We start from the raw sequence: 19,393 nt of genomic DNA on the forward strand, positions 1-19,393 counted from the left end.
CCCTCCCCCCTCACATGGTCTCAGAGCCCAGACTCCAGCCCAAATACCTACACTGAGCCCTGCAGTGTGGGCCAGCTGCTGTGTAGACGTACTCTCAGTGATTGTGAGAAAGTCACTCGACTGTTCTGTGCCTCAGTGTCCACTTCTGTAAGCTGGAGACAATGACAAATACTTTATTTAGTGATTGTGAAGCTTAACGTCTGGGAAGTGCATGGAGATCTTTAAATGAAAGGGACTAGAGAAGGGCCACATGGTTGGTTTGTTTGTTGTTTAAAAAAAAAAAAGAAGAAGAATACACACCCATGTGTGGGGGTGCAAGATAACTGAAATGAAAGGGCTCTTTAACCTAGCAGATAAAGGAGTAATGAGATCCAGCAGCTGGAAGCTGCAGCTACACACATTCACACTGGAAATAAGGTGCACATTTTTAACAGTAACGGTAATGAACTATTGGAACAATTTACCTACGGGGCGCTGGAACAATTTGTGTAGTGGGAGTGCTGAGAGCCATTGAACCAGGGGACTTATTCCTTCACCCACTTACTTCCCTGGTCCTTCTCCCATGAACAGAGAGCAACAATACCCGAAGTCCAAAGGTGCAAACAATTCGATGTTTATTGGGGTGAACTTCCAGCAAGCATGATTCCAGTTTCCTTCCTTAGTGTCCCCTTTCCCAGCTCTGACACCACACAGCCTTACACCTGTGTCCCTGTTCCCATTCCTGCCCTTAGCCAAACATGATTCCAATTTCCCCACCCCGATTCCCTGTTCCCATTTCCCCCACACACATCCACATACCTTGATTGTCTGCAGACTATATAGTAAAACTTGAGTTCTGCTTAGCTATACCTTAACCAATCATTTTACTGAAATTTAACTAACCAATCCTAACATATTGTAACATGATTATTTAACCAATTATATCCCACCACCTTAATTAGTTTACAGCCAGCAAAATTAATTATACAGCAGACAGAAACAATCACAGAACCAGACAGAGATTATACAGACAAACAATGGGGAAATGGGGACTACAGTGATAGAACAAACACAGAAATGAGGATTTCACATCCCAGCTATTGATAAGTGAGTTCTTGCCAGACAGGATGCTATCAAACTAAGTTTCCTTTTACATCTTCTAGGCACTTCCCTTTCTCTGGAGGCGATAGGAATACAATCCTGTCCTGATTAATGCCTAACAGCCCAATAGCACCTTATTTCAATGTGACTAGTTTGGAATGTGAGGATGTGACCAGTCGCTTCCCAGCTTATGGCTGCCTCTGTTGCTTAGCCAAAGGCCTTAGCCTAAGCACAGGGCCTCAGACTGTCACAGTAAGAGAAGGACCTTACACTGGCAGACAGTGATTTTGATTCTCTTTTTTATACCTCTATAACTAGCCAAGTGATAAGAATACAGCTAAATTCTTAGCGTATAGGCCTTTACAGACAGGCCTGAATATCTATATCCTAACACCCTGTATATGATGGAAACTACTTCAAGCCAGGGGGCGTGGCAGAACCCCCAACACTCCTAGTTCCAGCGCCTGTTACCTACGGATGTATCAATTGATCTCCATCAATTGATATGCCTGAGTTCCACCAGAAGTACTGACCTCCTGAATTATCCAGGCCATACTAGAAAATCAGAACGGTCCCTTCTTGCCTTAAAAATCTATTAATGATCTCTCACATCAGAATATCTAGCTTCATAAAAATGTTACAAATCTATTAATCACTTTCCACAGAGTGTCTTGAAAGGTGAATACAATGAGTAAACCTGTGTCTGTTCATGTTTCCCAGAACTCTAGATACCCAGATCTGGGAGGGAGCATCCCAGCTGAGGCTTCTGTCACCATGAGCAACACAAATCTTTTTTTCCTTGAGGACAACATCGTGTGCCCGATCTGCTTGGAGGTGTTCACAGACCCAGTCACCACCGCCTGTGGGCACAACTTCTGCATGGACTGCTTGCAGGATTACTGGGACCACCAAGCTGTGATTGGGGAGTGTCCCTACTGTCCACAGTGCCGAGAACCCTTCAGCTCACGGCCTCGACTCCGCAAAAATATAAGCCTTGGAGAAATAGCAGAAAAGTTCACCCAGGAGGAGGCTCAGGCGACAGCCAAGCTTCCCATAGCGGGTCCAAATGACGTCCCTTGTGATCTCTGCTCCTCTAGGAAAGTGAAGTCCATCAAGTCCTGCCTGCAGTGCATGGCTTCCTTGTGTGAAAACCATACCCAGCTGCACTATGAAGACAAAACTTTTAGGAACCACCAGCTGCTGGAACCCATGGGTGACCTGAAAGCCAGACTATGCCAGAAGCACCACAAGCTGCAGGAGCTGTACTGTAGGACGGAGGGTGGGCTAGTTTGCTACACCTGCATCCGAGAGGAACACAAGAACCATGATGCAATCCCACTACAAGAGAAGAGAGCCAGGAAAGTGGTAAGTATGGATGTCTCTCTTCCTCTGAGCCCAGACTAAGGAGGGGGCGGGGGTTAATAAGGAAGAAGAGTGGGGTTCTCTAGAAAAGCAGCTATCTAGATCTGAAATAAAGCCATGTCTACACTGCATAAAAAGCATGGGAAGGAACCATTCTTTGGAACTCCTTGTGCTTGCAACACCTGTGCAAAGACTTGCACCCACACAAACCAGCCACCCCAGACCTCTGGTCATAATAATTACTTACAACACCTATGTCAGATCTTTAGCAGAAGTCTGGTTGAACCAGTACGAATGGGAAGCTGTCCTGGTTCAGAGAGTTCTAACACCAGCCTACAGTGGAGTATTTCACTTTTGAAAATTACCCAGAAGCCCTTGTTTTCAGCCACAGTGCTGTGCATTATGGGATAGGCGTTTCAGGAATCCCCCAGAATGCACTGGTACAACTACTGTTGTAAGGTGCCCTGTGCATGTAATGCACCAAAATAATCAAACACATCACCATGCAGATGTGTGACCATCGCAAGGACAACCAACCCGGCAGTAATGACTTTGCAATAGTTTCTTCACTCACAGAGTGATACAACACCCACTGGAATCCATGGGATGACTATGCGTGTAATCATCAGCTATCAATGATGCTATGCTGATTTTCCACATGTGAGGATCTGGTCCATTGATTTCAAGGAGAATTAGATCAGGCCTTTAGTGGAGACACACCGTCTGTATAGTCAATTCCCAGTCTCCTTCCAGGGCAGGCAATTCCAGAGATATTAAAGTAGGTGGCTCTCTTGAGAGAACAAGTAAATTTGTACCTAACTCCAGAGCAGCTTGTCTAAAATGCCTGCAACAAGTTGCTAACTGCTTGGATCTGTCCCAAGATTTAAAAAAAAAAAATCTGGGATGCAGAATAGGAGACCTGAAATATTCCCTAGGAAAAACTGATCTAATCAATCCATGCCTCTGTCTACTGGGGAACATGTATGCCTGGCTACACCACCAACCAGATGTGAGGAAAATGCTTTTTTCCCCAGCCTTATTGAAGGGGACGTAATGCTTCTTACTAAATTGGATCAAAGCACTCCACCTCCACTTGGCCTCCCACATCTTTATCCTCTGAACAAATGAAAACCTCCGAGACAATTGAACTTGATGAGAGTGGAAGCTAAACTCTTTGTGGGGGGGAAGCCCTAAAGACAGGCCCATCTGCAAGTGAACATAAGAAGCGTCGAGGAGGAAACCATTGAATGGAATTTTGCATTCTTGGTGGTGATGTAACACTGACAGACCCCAGTCATCGGCGGGCGGGATCAAACCTGGGACCTCTGGAGCTAAATGCGTGAGCCTCCATGGCATGAGCTAAAAGCCACATGGCCATTAGCTAAGGCTGTAGAGCAAACTCATTAATCTCTCTCTAAGTGGTCTCAGTACCACTTGATGGGACAGAGCACCACACCCAGGAGGTGTATGGGTTACAGTGGGAGGTAATCCCATTGAGTTCTCCAACAGCCGTGTCACTTCCTGATTAGTTTGGAGTAGAGAATAGGGAAAAGGGAGGGGGCAGGGATTAGAAGGAATAAATCTTTTCCGTACTTCAGAATACTATAAAGAGGGGAAATAATCATAAAATGGCACCTGGTTAAGATTCAGCAGCCTGGTATAAATATGTTGAATAGGATTTTCAGAAGCACCCCCTGATGGCCTCTCCCTTTGCTCCCATTGAAGTCCATGGTAAAATTTCCATTGAGTTCAGTCAGAGCAGAATTAGGCCATTGCTGAGAGCTTTGGAAAAGAGCTCACAGAAGCATCCTTTCTTTGCAACAGTGTGTGCTTAAAGCTCTCCCACATGCCGGTTGTCATGTGCCCATTTCTTTTACCCATCTATTGCTTCCTGCCTGCTGTATCCGTGTCTTCAATGCCAAGTTTTAATTTTAAAAAGTAACATCTAACTATAATGTCCTGAGACATGATTCACATTTAGGAACAGAGATTTTCAAAGGCACTGAAAGTCTATGGGAATCAGGCATCTACATGCCCTTGAACAACTCCCCATAAGGTCCTGTCTCTGGCAGTGGTCGCACCTAATGCTTCAGAGGAAGGCAAAAACCCCTCTTTAGTGGACCTGGCCAACCAGGCAAAAAGACACAGGAATGGAGGCTGTTGAACTGGCCTTCCTGGGCTCAGCAAGGAGTTCAGCTGCCATGCTGTAGCACAAGATTTGAGCATGCTTATCTTGTCATGGAACAACGGCAACCGCGCACAGCGGATTCCTGACAGTCGTTGCCTTCTCTGCGGAAATCGGATAGTGCTGGAGGGAAGGGGTAATAGAACTGATGCCCACGTAGCACTGTTATGGGCGCCAGGAAGAGCCCATAGAATAGGTAAGAGCTTTTGCTCAGCTATAAATACGTGGCAGAAACCGATTGTAACTCCGGATATCATGCCTTTGCTCTTTTATATCTGTAGCGTGGGCCAAGAGCCTCAGCTAGTGTAAATTAGCCCAGCTCCACTGACATCAGAGAAGCTCTGCTGACTTGCAGCAGACGAGGAGCTGGTCCTGAGCACTTAGCAATAAATAGCCCAGTATCCCCTGAGATGCAGGTATTCCTCTGTCCGTTCTATTTCTGGTTGTTTAGAAGTCAATCAGTGCAGAAACAGACAGAACGAAACTGCTGAAGCCAAAGCAGGGCCATTTGTTGATCTGCTCCTTTGGAATAAAGTTAATTTGCAGTGGATCTATCATTTGTAATAGTGTCCTAGGAGAGGCTTGGCTGATGCGCCAGTTGGAACACTGGGTTTTTGATAGTCTGCGTTTCATCAGGTTTGTAATCAGCAGGGAGCTGAGCCGAGAAATTGCCAGATGCTTTTCTGCGGTCATGCTCCTCAGGGCTGTGAGCTTGTTAGAGCTCAGACTAAGAAGGGTGAGGCCTGGGCAATGTGTTCTTGAAGGCAGGGAACATCTCTTACTGTAGAGCACCTTTTGAATTCAAGGCCCTATGGGGGAGTGAAGAGGTCTGCGTACAAGGAGCTTTTTGCAGGATGAGACCATGTTCTGTAAAGCACAGTGTGAATTTATGGTACATTTATTATACTATTACTGTTAATCACACTTGGATGGGAGACCACCCAGGAAACACAGGCTGCTACCAGAAGCTGTGAAGCTGGCATTCCTTCATGGTTACTACTGAACCAACATCCCAGGAAGGTGTTTGTGTGTAGGACTGTGCTGTTGAAAGTACCACCTCTCTGATGAGATGTAAATGCAAGGATCACTTGTGGTCATGAAAGGCCTCTTTTGATAAGAGTTAGGGACATTAGCCCCTGTCTCCTGGGCAGGTTTTTTCTTTGACCAGTTACATTCAGCCAATCTAAATACCCTTTCCAGTTTCAAGTGGATCTGGTAATTTTCACTTTCCTACCTGACCTGTTGTGTAGTGTTAGCCATGCACTGTTAAACAGCTGCCCCATTCCACTACACAAGGCACTTAAATGATCCTTCAGGCTGGCCAGAAAATGGGCTTCCCCAGGAAATTTCAACTTTTCAGTGAAAAAAATCAAAATCCAAAATATTTCAATTTGGAAATTCTGCAATGCTTCATGGGAGTTGTAGTCTGGTTACTTCATGTCTGAATTCTCTTCTATGGGCTAGGCTCCCAACCAGACTACATTTCCCGTAATGCATCACAGTCTTCCCAATGTTGAGGAGAAGGCAGTGCATCGTGGGAGTCCTGGGCATAATGGCAGCATGAGGCACCTAAACCACCTCTTCCTTGAGGCACGGCTGGAGCATATCTGAATCAAAATATTTCAGTTTTCAAGCATTAATTTTTTTAAAATTGAAAAATCAATTTTTCCCATGGAAAGCTGGCTTTTTTTTTTTAAGTCAAAAACCCCATTTCACTCTATAAAAAAAAATTAATGGAAGATTTTTGACGAGCCCTACTGATTCCTGCTTCTAAAATGCTTTGAAATGGAAGCACTATGTAAATGGAAAATATGTATTAATAGACTTATGCTGCTTTACATTTGTTGAGGGACTGGCCAATTAGCTGGATATTTTTATTAGTGATTAGCAGATAACTCACTGACAATATGGATATGTAAATTATCCTCTTTAGGTTTCAGATTGAACACTCTCTTGATGAATGGGAGTAGCTGACAACTCAGAACTATTGTTACAGACTGTCTCAGGTTCAGGACAACACTGCATCAGATTACCAAGTCTTCCCAACCATCGGAACTTGATTTTTTTTTTTTTTTTTTTTAAGTGAAAGCTGAGATTCGGGAGCACAATTCTTCAGTGACCAGTGGCTTCTGCAGAGAATTTTGCATTTGTGTAGTCATGGAATGCTACATGTAGGGTGAGAATATATTTACAGTGAATGTAAATATGTTCATGGGGGGGAAAGGGATAGCTCAGTGGTTTGAGCATTGGCCTGCTAAACCCAGGGTTGTGAGTTCAATCCTTGAAGGAGCCATTTAGGGATCTGGGGCAAAAATTAGGGATTGGTCCTGCTTTGAGCAAGGGGTTGGACTAGATGACCTCCTGAGATCCCTTCCAACCCTGATATTCTATGACCCTATGTTTCTTCCTTTCCCAGGTGGAGGCCAAGAGAGTACAAGCCAATGTGGAAAACCAGATCCTGATGATGGCATCAGACAGTCACAAACACAAAGGGAGGGTGATCTATCTCACGGTAAAACTGCTGCTTCCACTCTGAATACATTAGACTCAGCATGAACCAAATTATTTCCCAAACAGCAAACTGTCAGAGAGTCTTTAATATGGTGGATCTTAAAACAAGAGCCACTGTATCACATGAGATCCAGAGGGGGGGCGGGTCTCTACCCTCAGAGGTACCTAGTATTAGGGTCTCTCCCTGTAACTGAGCAAGCAAAGAGACCCTCAATTCAATGGCATTTGTGTACATTACAGAAAATATTGGAAGATTTTCCAAGGAAGGAACAAAGTTACTCCTTTTTATTATTGTTCATTTGTATCACCCCGTAGCCCCAACAGTGGCCCATGATCCACTGTACTAGGGCCTGTACAAACACAACCAAAAGACCGTCCCCGTCCCAAGGAGCTTACAAGGCAGGATCCTCAAGGGGGTCAGATTCTGATCCCCTAACATGCTGAGGAGCCATGGGAGCGATCCCCTTGCAGAGTGAGCTACTACTCAGCATGAGCTAGGGTCAGCAGAATCTGCCCAAAGGTACTTTAACTATCCTTGTAGGGCAGAGGCCTTTTCCTCTTGTTATCCTATTTACTGAGCCAATAGCCCAGAACCTGCTCAGAGAGAGTGAGGGAGGCCCTTTTTGGGAGAGCATCAGCAAACATCAGGTCTTGAATCTATGTGCGTTACAAAGAGCAGTGACTGGAGTGCGTGTGTGTGTGTGTGTGTGTGTGTGTGTGTGTGTGTGTGTGTGTGTCTCCTTCCCACCCAGAAAGTGGTCAAGAATTCAAGAGACGAGGTGAACCAAAGCTTTGCAGAGATTATAAAGGAGATCAAACGAATGCAGGTGAAGGTGTTGGAGTTTTTGGACAAGGAGGAGAGAGCAGCCCTGATCCATCTGGGGAATTCCATTCAGCAAAAGCAAGGGAAGCTTGCTGACCTCAACAAGCAGAACCTCTGGCTGACAGACCTCCTTGACAATGCAAGTGACCAACAGTTCCTGCAGGTAGAGTTCACCCCTCCAACCTGTGACCACAGTAAACTGCACCCACCAGTATGGCCCAGTTGTCCTTGTGTAAGAGGTCTGGCCTGATGCTTAGCATCCACATCATCAACCACTGCCCCCTGCAGTTACTTCAGCTACAGGCAAGAAGTACAGTAGTGGTGAATTTCCTATACCAACTTTTGGTGGGTAGAGGCTATGGCTGGAGTAGCTGAGAAGGGTCTCACAGACCGCTTTTCTGGGTCATTCCTTACAGCACCTTCTGCAGGGAGAAGCTGGGGTGGGATTCCCAGCTTGAGGATACACAGGGCAGCTTGAAGAGCGCTGGCATGCTAATAAAGCCCCGCCACCCTGAGTACACACCTAGGGTCGCAGATGGGCACGTACACAGAACGCCCGTCCCTGCCACTCATGCTGCCCCAACTACGCTCTAGTTGTAGCGTGCTAGATCAAGGAGAGCTAGCACAAGTACACCTCTGAGCTGAGAATCACACCCCCACCTCCAGGTGCAGATGTACTCTCAGACTAGAGTAGTTGTGAACACCCTGTAGCCATCACTACTGCACCGATTTTTATTGATCATTTTCACTTTATCAGCCAAGGAAACAGAACCATGGGGACGAGGAACATAAGGGGGAATGTTATGGCATGCAACCATTATTCATTATAATCACAAACTAACAGTTACAGTATCATCTTTGCCCTCTGATTGATTGGAAGGGGTAAAATAAACTTCAGATGCAGAAGATCGTCTATTTGCATTTGCTTTATTTTAGCTAAAGGCTGACAGATTATTATACTGAGAGTCTTTAAATCAAGACTGGGATAGCTTTCTAGAAGAGATGCTTTTGCTCAAACAGAAGGTGGGGGCATGAGGCAGAAATTACTGGGCAAGGTTCTATGGCCTGTGTTATGCAAGAGGTCAGACTAGACACCAGAGATGCCCCTTAATCATAGAATATCAGGGTTGGAAGGGACCTCAGGAGTTCTAGTCCAACCCCCTGCTCAAATCAGGACCAATCCCAATTTTTGCCCCAGATCGCTAAGTGGCCCCCTCAAGGATTGAACTCAAAATCCTGGGTTTAGCAGGCTAATGCTCAGACCACTAAGCTATCCCTCCCCCACTTCTGACTTTAATCTGTGAATCTATTATTAGAGAAGCACCTAGAAGCCCTAGCCAAGACGGGAGTCATCGTACAGGACCTAGCACCCCAAACACATAGAAAGTGACAGCCCCTGCCACAGAAAACTTACAGTCCAAATAGTCTCGGAGTTATCCCCATTTTACAGATGGGAAACCAAGGCATGGAGAGTGTAAATGACTTGACCAAGTTCACACAGAGGCTGTGGTACAGCAGAGATTGAACCCAAAACTCTGGAGTCCAAGGATGCAAAATATTTAATTCATTACTAAACGTGTTTAAGATTAGCAGGTTCTGGTCTGGCCAAGAGAAAGACAGGAAACCAATACAAATCATCCCAGTTGCTCTGCAAAAACCTGGTGGTGTCTGACTGATGAAGGTAGGGACAAGAGAAACACACTGAATATTTTTTACTGCAGGCTTTATATGGAAATCAACAGATGGGAATCTTCTAATTCAAACATTTGAGGAATATTATGCACTCAAAAGCTAAGCCGCGTCATGCTGGGTAAACATCTGCCTAGTTCTGAATTTAATAGGGTACAAAGTAGGGGGAATTTTTTCCCACAACTCTATTTGAAGTTTTGTAACCCTCCTACAGTCAAAGCAACATGACCATAACCACCTTGAGACTGAATGAGCCAAAAAGCCAGCCCCGTGGCTAGTGTAAATCAACATAGCCCCCCCCCCCACCCCCCTCGGAAGCTAACAGTGAGGCCAAATTTCCCAGATCGAAAGAGGTTTAAAACTCACCTTGTTTTTAAAAAGCCTCTTTAGCTTTGGAAATAAACCGTCCAATGAGATGGTAACAAATTGGACCATCACAGTAGCCACATAGAGCTGTTAAATGTTCTTTCTTGCATATGCTACTAATCCTTGCTTTAAGCGCAACTGTTTGTTTTTTCTGGACTGCATGCTTTTGTTCTGAGGCAGCGGGGAACTTTTCTTAACACCAAAAAAAGAAGTCAATGTTTCAGTGAAATCCAAGAGGATTTACTTGGATAACAAAGACTCCAGCAAAATGGAGGAAAGGATCTTGTCTGGCCGTTCGAGCGGCTATAAAGTCTGTTATTTCATCCAAACAAGTCCTTCAGAAAGGGGCGATTCCACCCTGTGCCATGGCCTGTGCACTACTTAAACCCTATTTTGAGGGCATAAGGGGAACTTAAGTGGTGCATAGGCTGCAGAGTAGGTCTCTGCACTGAGGCAAATGTCACCCAGCCCAGGATGCTGAAACAATGTGTATAGTGGGGGTGCCGAGAGCCATTGAACCAAACTGTAAACCCTGTATATGATGGAAACCACTTCAAACCAGGGGGTCCTCTTGACATGTGCCCCTTCATACATACACTCTGGAACCTTCCTCAGAGCGGATTGGTGAGAGGGCTGAGTTAGAAAAATTCATTATGGGCCAGATTCCAGTGCGCTTACCCCAGGTTAGGGTCTCCTTACTCTCCAAGAAGTCCCTTTCACTCTGTGGAGTCCATGGAAGGAAGGGGATCAGATCTCGTCCCGTGGCCTGTTTTCCATGAACGCTGAGGAGGTTTCTTTTTTAAAAAAAAGGTTTCTGTCCTGCTAGGAATTCCCAAAGCTCAAGAAGTTGGGAACCTGCACTGAACCCGTTGTCAGTCTGAAGTGCGAGGAGAGCTCAAGCTTTGTCAGCCTTAGACAGTCTCTGGGTGACCTGAAGGCTCAGCTAGCGATGGTTGGCCTCTGCTTCATCAATAAAATCCTCATGAAAGGTGAGTGAGCTTCTTCCGTTGAGATCTGAATGTTTTTCCCCCAAAGGGGGCATTTTCTGTGCAATGCATTCCCAGGTTCCAGTTCCTTTGGATGGCTAGGAAAACATCCTGCTTACTGATCTCCCTGTACAGAGTCCTGGCCATGGCATATACATTTTTAGTGGCTCAAACAGGGAATACCCCACCCTCACCAGGTTTTCAGAGGGGAATTCTGTTTTACCATGGACTATAGACCAGGTCGGGACTCCAAAATATCCCCTGCCTCTCCGGTCTAAGGTGGTCACCATTTCCTCCCTTGAACTCCTCCTCCTCCTCTCATGAATGGCTGTGAACTTATATCTGGCTGGTCTAGACAATAGGTCGGTTGACTCCCTCGATGCTGCTTTGCAGAGCATTCAGCGATTGCATCTGTGGATCTAGCGCCACCAGCCTTCTATTGGGAGCCCAAGTAGAGACCCTTTATGGAGCAAGAGACTGGAAGATACATCTGATGAATAGTTTCTTGAATTGCTTAGCTACCTAGTCACCCACTGGCTTTGAACAACTTTGTTCCTCATAATTTCATGTATCCAGTTTCAGGGGTACTAACCTCCCACTTCCGTCACAGGGTTTTATTGAGGAACCTCCGAGCCTGTGAAGTCTCATCTCTGGGCTCTTGTTCCTACACTGAGTCCTATTGTCTCCTCCAGCTCACTTTCCCATTTAGTGCTCATGCTTTTGCCTGTAGAATGTGCTATCAGCCACCAGCGTCTTCCCATTAACTTCTCGATTGGGGCACTAGAAAAGGGGGCTGGAGTCCACGGTGGGGACTCCCTCCTCTAGCTCCAGTCAGAACAGACTGTCCATCCAGTTCAGTCACCAAGGACCAGACCCTTGACTGGCATAGGTCAGAAGAGCTCCATTCACTTCAATGGGTCTATGACAATTTCCACCACTACCTCTACATACCATCCTCCAGTGGCTATCAGCTAACCTGGGGTTAGCTGGTGTTTTCTCCAGCCTGGCCAGCCCTAGCTTTATCGATGCTTTGCTGGTATTCACTCCTGTTTATGCTTTACTGTTTCTAGTTCCCTTACCTGAAATATGTAAACAGAAAATAACAAAACTAACCTTTGACTGTTCCCAGCCACTTAAAACTGTGACCCGGGTACTTAAAGTATGAATCTCATTTCAGATAGCGAGCTGTGTATAAATCCTGCTGATTTTGGGATGCAATCAGACTGGTGAGGGGCTGTGTCACCCCTGCCCTGCAACTTTAGAGGCCTCTTAATGCTTTACTTCTGTAGCTCCCACCTGGGTAGCTCACCAACAGCCTGCCAGCATGCAGGTAAAACCCTGAGCATGTGTGTGTGGCTGCAGCCTCTCTTCAGTCACATGCTGGCTTCCACCAGGCTTAGCTACCACTTGTAGGGGGACTCCACCACACTCCCAATCTCAGCCCTTCCCCAAAAATGTGTATTTTGTTCTGCACTGTCCAGTCCTCTCCTGGACAGTTCAGATAACAAAGGTTGGTTGTCCCTGTAAGGGACTAATATACAACAACTTGCCCCTTTTAAATGGAATTACCCACACTGGATTAATTTTGATTAAAGAACAAAAACGTTTCTTTAACTACAAAGAGGTAGACTTTGAGTACAAGTAATAAGGCATTAAAGGCAAAAATGGTTACAAGAAACAGATAAAAACACTTCCTAGTACTAAACAGACTAGATGTGGTTCAAGGTGAAGTTCTTACCACAGGTTCCCAGTATCACTGCTGACCAAATTTCAGGTCAGGATCTGCCCCCAAAGTCCATAGGCTGTTTCTTTTGCATTCTTAGGTTGAAAAGAGATGGATAGGGAGAGAACTTGGGGTATTTCTGCCCCTCATTTTTAGAGTACAGTCACCCTTTGAAATGCATTTCCCTGTGTGTGACCCCTAGATAAAGTTCTTTCCAGCTGAGCAAGGAGACATGGAGTCTTGGGGGTGGGAAGAGGTTCATGTGGTTCCTTCTGTCCCCTCTGTTTGCTGAGATTCAGATTTTCTTTGTGGTCTTCCTTTTTCCTCTCACTGTCTGAGGACTGTATACAGCATACATGCAAATTGAGGTAAATACACACCCCTGTGATTAAGACCTGCTTGACCAGTTTTATCTAATCAGGGCTATGTGAGTTTGAACACGTGCTTTAACATTATACAGGGGAGATTTCATACTTTTACACGCAATGTTGCTGCATACATTTCACCATGAGGTTACTGAGCATTGAGTGATTAGTTTTCAAATGATACCTCAAGGCATATTTTGTGCAAAGATTTTTACAGTACTGTGTAGGATATGAATACAGAGGTGCACCCAGTCAGGGTCACACATGAGAGGGATGGATTAATTTCACAAGGCTTCAGTTTGAATACACATCCAAAGTCAGGTACTTTGTCCAAGCTCCTATTGCTAGAAATCTCAGGAGAACAGACTTAAAAGGTTTCTGACCAGGCTGGGAAATAGTGTAAGAACAGCTTCTCTTGTGGTATTTCAGGGTTTCTGGGTCCAGCTCTGGCCAGGAGCACACACATGCAGAGATGTGTCAAAATGGGCCAGTTACCTTAACTGAACATTTTCCAGCCTGTAGAACACTTCACTTCGGGAGAGGGATAAAGGTCCCAAGTGAAAGGTGGTGGCTTTTTGCCCCCACCCCACCCATCTAATCCAAAGCTCACACATCCACCTGCACTTCCCAAGCAGCGTAAGCCCCTGCTGTGTCTCTTTCATCTTACAGGAATAACAATGCAACCCTATGAGGTGATACCAGCAGATATGGACAGGAAGAGCCTCCTGAAATGTAGGTGTTGGTACCACATTTGTCCTTTTCCCCAGTCTTCTTTTTCTGGCTTCTGGGGAGGGTGCAGGGTAACTGCTCGAGTTGAGAGTGTCCTCAACTGAGGGAGCTCAACAAGCTGAAGTTGCCACAGTTTGACACAAGACTGGGCAGACCAGCCAAAGATGCAGCAAAATGTTTATTGTGAGAACAACGTGAGTTGTGCGGAGCAGACATGGGCCACTTTGGCAGTGCAGCAGAACTGTAGACACAACGGTCATCTGCAGGGCAACAGACTAGTGGCCGTGTGTCATGTGATCTCCATATGTAGCTGGTGCCGTACAAATGGGACTGAAAAGTCCCTGCCCCAAAGAGCTTGTAATCGAAAGGCCTGAACCCAGCACTGCTGGAAATGGGAGTTTTGCTGTTATTTAAACAAGGGCAGGATTGGCCCTTAATGGAGAGAACGCTTCCCATTGAAAAGAAAGCATTGTTTCGTGGGAAGAGAATGGGAGTCAGGAGGTCGGGGGTTTGTTCCCAGCTCTGACACCGACTCTTTGGGGTGACCCTGGGTAGACCCCAGTGTCAGCTTCCCCCATTTGGACCATGGTCATTACCTACTTCACAGGGAGGTTTTCAGGCTTCTTTAGTAAAGATTTCGTGAAGTGCTTGGGGCTCTTCAGATGAAAGGCTCTATAGAAGTGCCAAGTAATATTAAAGTGACACTTTGGATAGATAGTAGGGGGATAGGCTATGTGTGTGTGTCTGAACTTCATAGACATGAGGCTTTTGATTTGGATGAAAGCCTCATGTCTATGAAGTTCATACACACACATATAGCCCATCCCCCTACTATCTATCCAAAGTGTCACTTTTAATATGGGCGAAAGTCATGGTGTGCCATTCAGTCTAATGAGAACAGAGGATCTCTAACCACTTACTTGAACACAGTACGATGCCTGGTGCCTGCTTCCACACAGTTCCTATGGGAAATTCATTGGCAAACCAGCAATAAAGAACCTCTCTATGTAGGGAGCTTTACTAGCAGGCACAAGGCCAGAATATCTGCCTCTATGCAGCCACCCCCTACCTGCAGAACCTCCAAGACACCAGGTGGTGCTGGGGTGTTTCGAAGCTATAAACAGCTATACTACAGGGGTGCAATAGTCCATAGAGGTTGTTGCAGCTAGAGTTTAGAGCTGCCTTGGCTCATACTATGGTGAGGGCTTCTTTGGCCCCTGTCATTACCGGAATCAATTCTACCCTATGTCCGCCAAAGCAGGAAATGCATAGGCGTCTTTCCAATCAGTTTACTAGTTGAATCTTGTTTAAACAATTTCAGACTAAAGCAAAGGTTGCCTGACCTGTAGTTTTACTGTTGATATCAGGAGAGATTTCAGTATAGACCCAGAGGATGCCATCAGGTCAGGTTTAACCCAAAATTTAGGTTTAGTAAAAAAATTAAGAAAAATGAGTTTTACAGAAACTCAAGACCAAAAGCCATGTTTCTATGGATTTGTTTTGAAATTCTAATGGAAACAGGTTCCCTGGTTCTTGAAAGGTAAGTGCCAAGGCATTCTGGGATAAAACCGAGCTTGAAATAGACTAGGAGCTGACTGAACAAAAGTGAAATTGACAACTATCTAAGCTGAGAGAAATGCAAAAAATAAAATGAATATAGTAACAGGTGAGTTAGATTTTTTAAATTATTTCAGTTGTAATAATCTAAAGTTTGTGTAATATAAATCAGGGGTATTTTTAAAAAAACTAACAATGTTCCTTTAAGCGTTAGTGTATTTTTGATGAGAGATCATGTTGTTAACAGTATGGGTCTGCTTTTGAAATATTATCTCTAATTTTGCAGACACAATTTTCTGTTTGTGGTTTTTTTCAACTGCAACTAATTGCAGGCACAAGTGATAAGATTTAGTAGCCTAAGTACTTGATTTGTGGGCACAATGAAGTAACTGGATCTAGTCTAACATTTGCAACTGCAATTAATTGTAGGTCTAAACTGTGCTTGCAGAATTATAGGCTGGATTCAGGCTCATAAAAAAAAAAGTATTCCTTTATATTCAGAATAGAGCAAAGCCAGGTAGCTCTGCCTAGTTTTAAGAATACCTGAGAAAGTACTTTAAAAAAAAACAACTCATTTCTACTTAGTACTAGGATTTTGTGTTCTGTATCTGTCCCAAATTGGATCTACCATGTCTTAATAGAAAGGAGTTAAGAGGAAAAGTGATATGAAATAATCTTAGTATTGGTTACAAATTTAAAGTTAGCTATTGCACAAAAGAGAATTTAAGACTAAAGTTAGTTTTGAGACCAATTATTTTTCCTATACAAACCCTAAAGTGAAGGGAAATGTTTTAAGTTTCTTAATTATCAAAAGGGTTTTGTTTGAATTAAAATTTTCTCCAACAACCCAAACCCTGCAGCACTATCCTGGAGAGTGAAACTGACTAGAATTATTTTCATTGGCTGAATTAGAAGCAAAAAGTTAGCCCACAGCATAAATAATGAAAAGTTCTGGGTGGGAGTTGTCTTTGGAGGGAAAAGAAAAAAAAACCTAAGCCCAATTTTGCATCTGGCTTCAGAAAAGGACTGGGCCCTATATGCATAACTTCTTGATTAGAGAGACAAGGTAGAAGGGGGTCTTATCTTATAGGACTTTTAAATTATTTTGTTATGAAGAGACAACTGCGATAGTTAAAGCTGCTGTATCCATTCTACACCCCTATTTATATAGTTATTCAGAACTTCCTGAAACGCTCTCCTTTCAAGCTAAATTAAATTTAAAAAAAAAAAAGATTGTTTTGGCTTCAAGATCCATTTTGTTCAAAAAAATCAGATTGGCTTGTTGGCGTACCAGGAGAGTGGGGAAAATATACTTATTAAAAATAATCTTGCAGGTTTCTGAAGCTACTCTACAGCCAAAATAGCTCAGGATAGAAACTGAGCTTTGCTATGTCAACAGTCCTCAATGAGAAGAGTCCAAGTGCTTCAGTGAAAACTGGGCTTATTTTGACTGAAAAATAAAAATAAATAAAAAATGTACTGTGCATGTGAGCCAGGACATCTTACAGAGCGGGGTTAACTAGGCTAATGATGGACATGACCATATCCCCATTGACTTGAATGAGAGTAGGATTAGACCCCGAGTGATGTTCTGGAAGGCTGCAAGCCCCATGTACATCACGTGGGGCTAAGCTAGCAGAAGAGTGAACAGCATGCTGAAGGTGTGGCAAGCTCAGGGAGAGCTGCCACTCACCTTTTAAGGGTCACAGGTGGGACACCTGCTGTAATTCACTCTAGGAATTGGAAGGAGAAGTGTTGTTGTCTCCCATACACCAGTTAAGTTGCACAGTAGAGAAGCTTCCCCCTAAATTACCTGGGATAGGATGTTCCTAGAGGTGTCTAGCCAAATAATTTCATATTATGGAATTTACACTTGTTACAACCAATTTGTAGGCCAACAGAGAGTTTCAAACATTCTGGAGAGGAAAGTGGCTTTGTTTTACTGCGGGGTTTCCTCTTCCCTCTCTTCTCCCCCTCACTGTTTTTTTTTATTTTAATAAAAGCCAAGGAGGAGACAATTAAGGCTGCACAGTTAAATATGTGGAAGATAGGACAGGTCAGAGTTATGGTTGTAGACGCAATTTTGACTCCTCTCCCTTGCAGTGTACTACACATATGTGATCATATGTTATTTCTCAGATACAATATTACACCATGTGGGTTTTTTCCTTTAACTTTAGATACACATGACATTTTCTTGCAAAAAAGCGCACTTTTACCTACACAGCATATTACATTTTAGGAGCACAGGACAGAAGAGTCATAAAAAATGTTCATAGTATTATTTGTATGATTATAGCACCTAGGAGCCCTAGTCATGGGCCAGGTCCCCATTGTGTTTCCCACTGTATGAACCGAACAAAAAGAACAGTCCTACCTCTTTGGAGCTTACAATCTAAGCATAAGGTAAGAGAAGAGGTGGATACAGACAGGGGAGCACAAGGAAAAGAGACCATACACTATGACCTACATGGACCACTTGAATTTGCAGCTAAGGCTCTGATCTGGAGCTCCATATGGTGCTTGCTCTTTCAGGCTACTTCTGTGCCAGAAGGGAAGCTTGTACCTGTCTCAAGCAGTACTATGTTTTTAAATACTGACAGGATGCTCAGTGCTGTCTAGGACACGAGCAGCAACCCTTGTGGCTTTCTCTCATTCACACCAGGGAAAACTCAGGCGTTAACAGCATTGAAGTCAGAGTAACCCTGGGGTAATGCCAGTGTAGGTGAGACGAAATCTGCCATAGTCCTTCCCAGAGTAACTTGGGCATGTATTGGATTTTTTTTAGTGCATTACATGACCACCACTTCTCTTACCACTAGCGGCAAATCCTCTCTGTGGAGAGAGGAAACAGCCCCTTGCCACTTTCATGGTAGGAATAGCTAATATCAGTCCCTTCATCATAGTGTTCCCCACCCTTCTGGTCTGGGAACGGAACTAGACTGAGCAGGACACAGTTTGACGCCTCCCTCCCCACACCTGTCAGGAGTGGATTCACTTTGGCTGTATCTCCTTTTGCCTCCTGTGAAACAGACTACTGCAATCTGAACTTCGATCCCAACACCGCCAGCGAGGAGCTCTTGCTGTTCAAGGAGACCCACTCCGTGCTGAACATGGGCATCCTGATGGAGTCTTTCTTCGGGTCCTGCCAGGGATTCAACCACTGGCCACAGGTCTTATGTACCCGCAGCTTGTGTGAGGGCTGCCATTACTGGGAAGTCGAGGTCTCAGACTCATGGGTCTGCTTGGGAGCAACCTACAGTTATATGCACAAGACTGGGAAGAGCTGTATCTTTTACCTGATTGGCCGGAACAATACCTCCTGGTGCTTGGAGTGGGACTCCTTGAAGTTCTCTGTCTGGCACAACAACATCCAAACCGTGGTGAAGGGCAGCTATTACAAGACCATCGGCGTCTTCCTGGACTATGCTGCTGGCTCCCTGACTTTCTATGGTGTCACCAACACCATGAACCTCATCTACCGCTTCCTGACCACATTCACAGAACCACTGTATCCTGCAGTCATGGTGAGCAGCGGCGGCTCCATTACCTTGAAGCAGCATCCATTACCTTGAAGCAGTAAGGGCAGACTTGCTCCCTGTAGCCCACAAGGGCTCTTTGTTGCTAATAAAATTCACTTCTACCTTATGGCTGCAGAGGTAGGTTTTTTTAATTGCTTGGCTACAGGTAAAAAAGCAGGTGATGCAAAATGGTGTTTACACTTGATATTCCCCTGGGAGAAGTTTGTTCACTACTCAGGGTCATCTGGAGGTGACAGGGGACTATCATCCACCTGTTTACACCAGCCTTTCCTTTATGCACCATTTCTCCCTGGTGTTCCATTACCTTTGTAATTCTGAAGAGGCTGGGAACCAAGACTCCTGCATTTTATTGCTTGTTCTTCCACTGACTCACTGTGTGACATTGAGCAAGTCATGTAACCTTTCTGTGCCTCATTTCTCCCCTGCCCTCCCATCTGTAAAAACAGTGACACACGTGTGTTTTGCAAGGAGGTAG

General features: G+C 44.7%; 1 protein-coding gene across 1 annotated transcript; it reads left to right on the forward strand.

Annotated features, from left to right (window-relative positions):
- The first annotated feature begins 1,854 nt into the window (after positions 1-1,854).
- On the forward strand, positions 1,855-18,951 carry LOC141998814 (E3 ubiquitin/ISG15 ligase TRIM25-like). The gene is made up of 6 exons (XM_074971797.1): positions 1,855-2,445; positions 7,044-7,139; positions 7,891-8,124; positions 10,843-11,005; positions 13,760-13,822; positions 18,410-18,951. Exons 1-6 carry the CDS (start codon positions 1,855-1,857, stop codon positions 18,949-18,951), a joined length of 1,689 nt encoding a protein of 562 aa, XP_074827898.1.
- Positions 18,952-19,393: the final 442 nt, after the last annotated feature.

Source organism: Natator depressus, chromosome 14 (genome assembly GCF_965152275.1).
Source record: "Natator depressus isolate rNatDep1 chromosome 14, rNatDep2.hap1, whole genome shotgun sequence".
Taxonomy (NCBI): Eukaryota; Metazoa; Chordata; order Testudines; family Cheloniidae; genus Natator; species Natator depressus.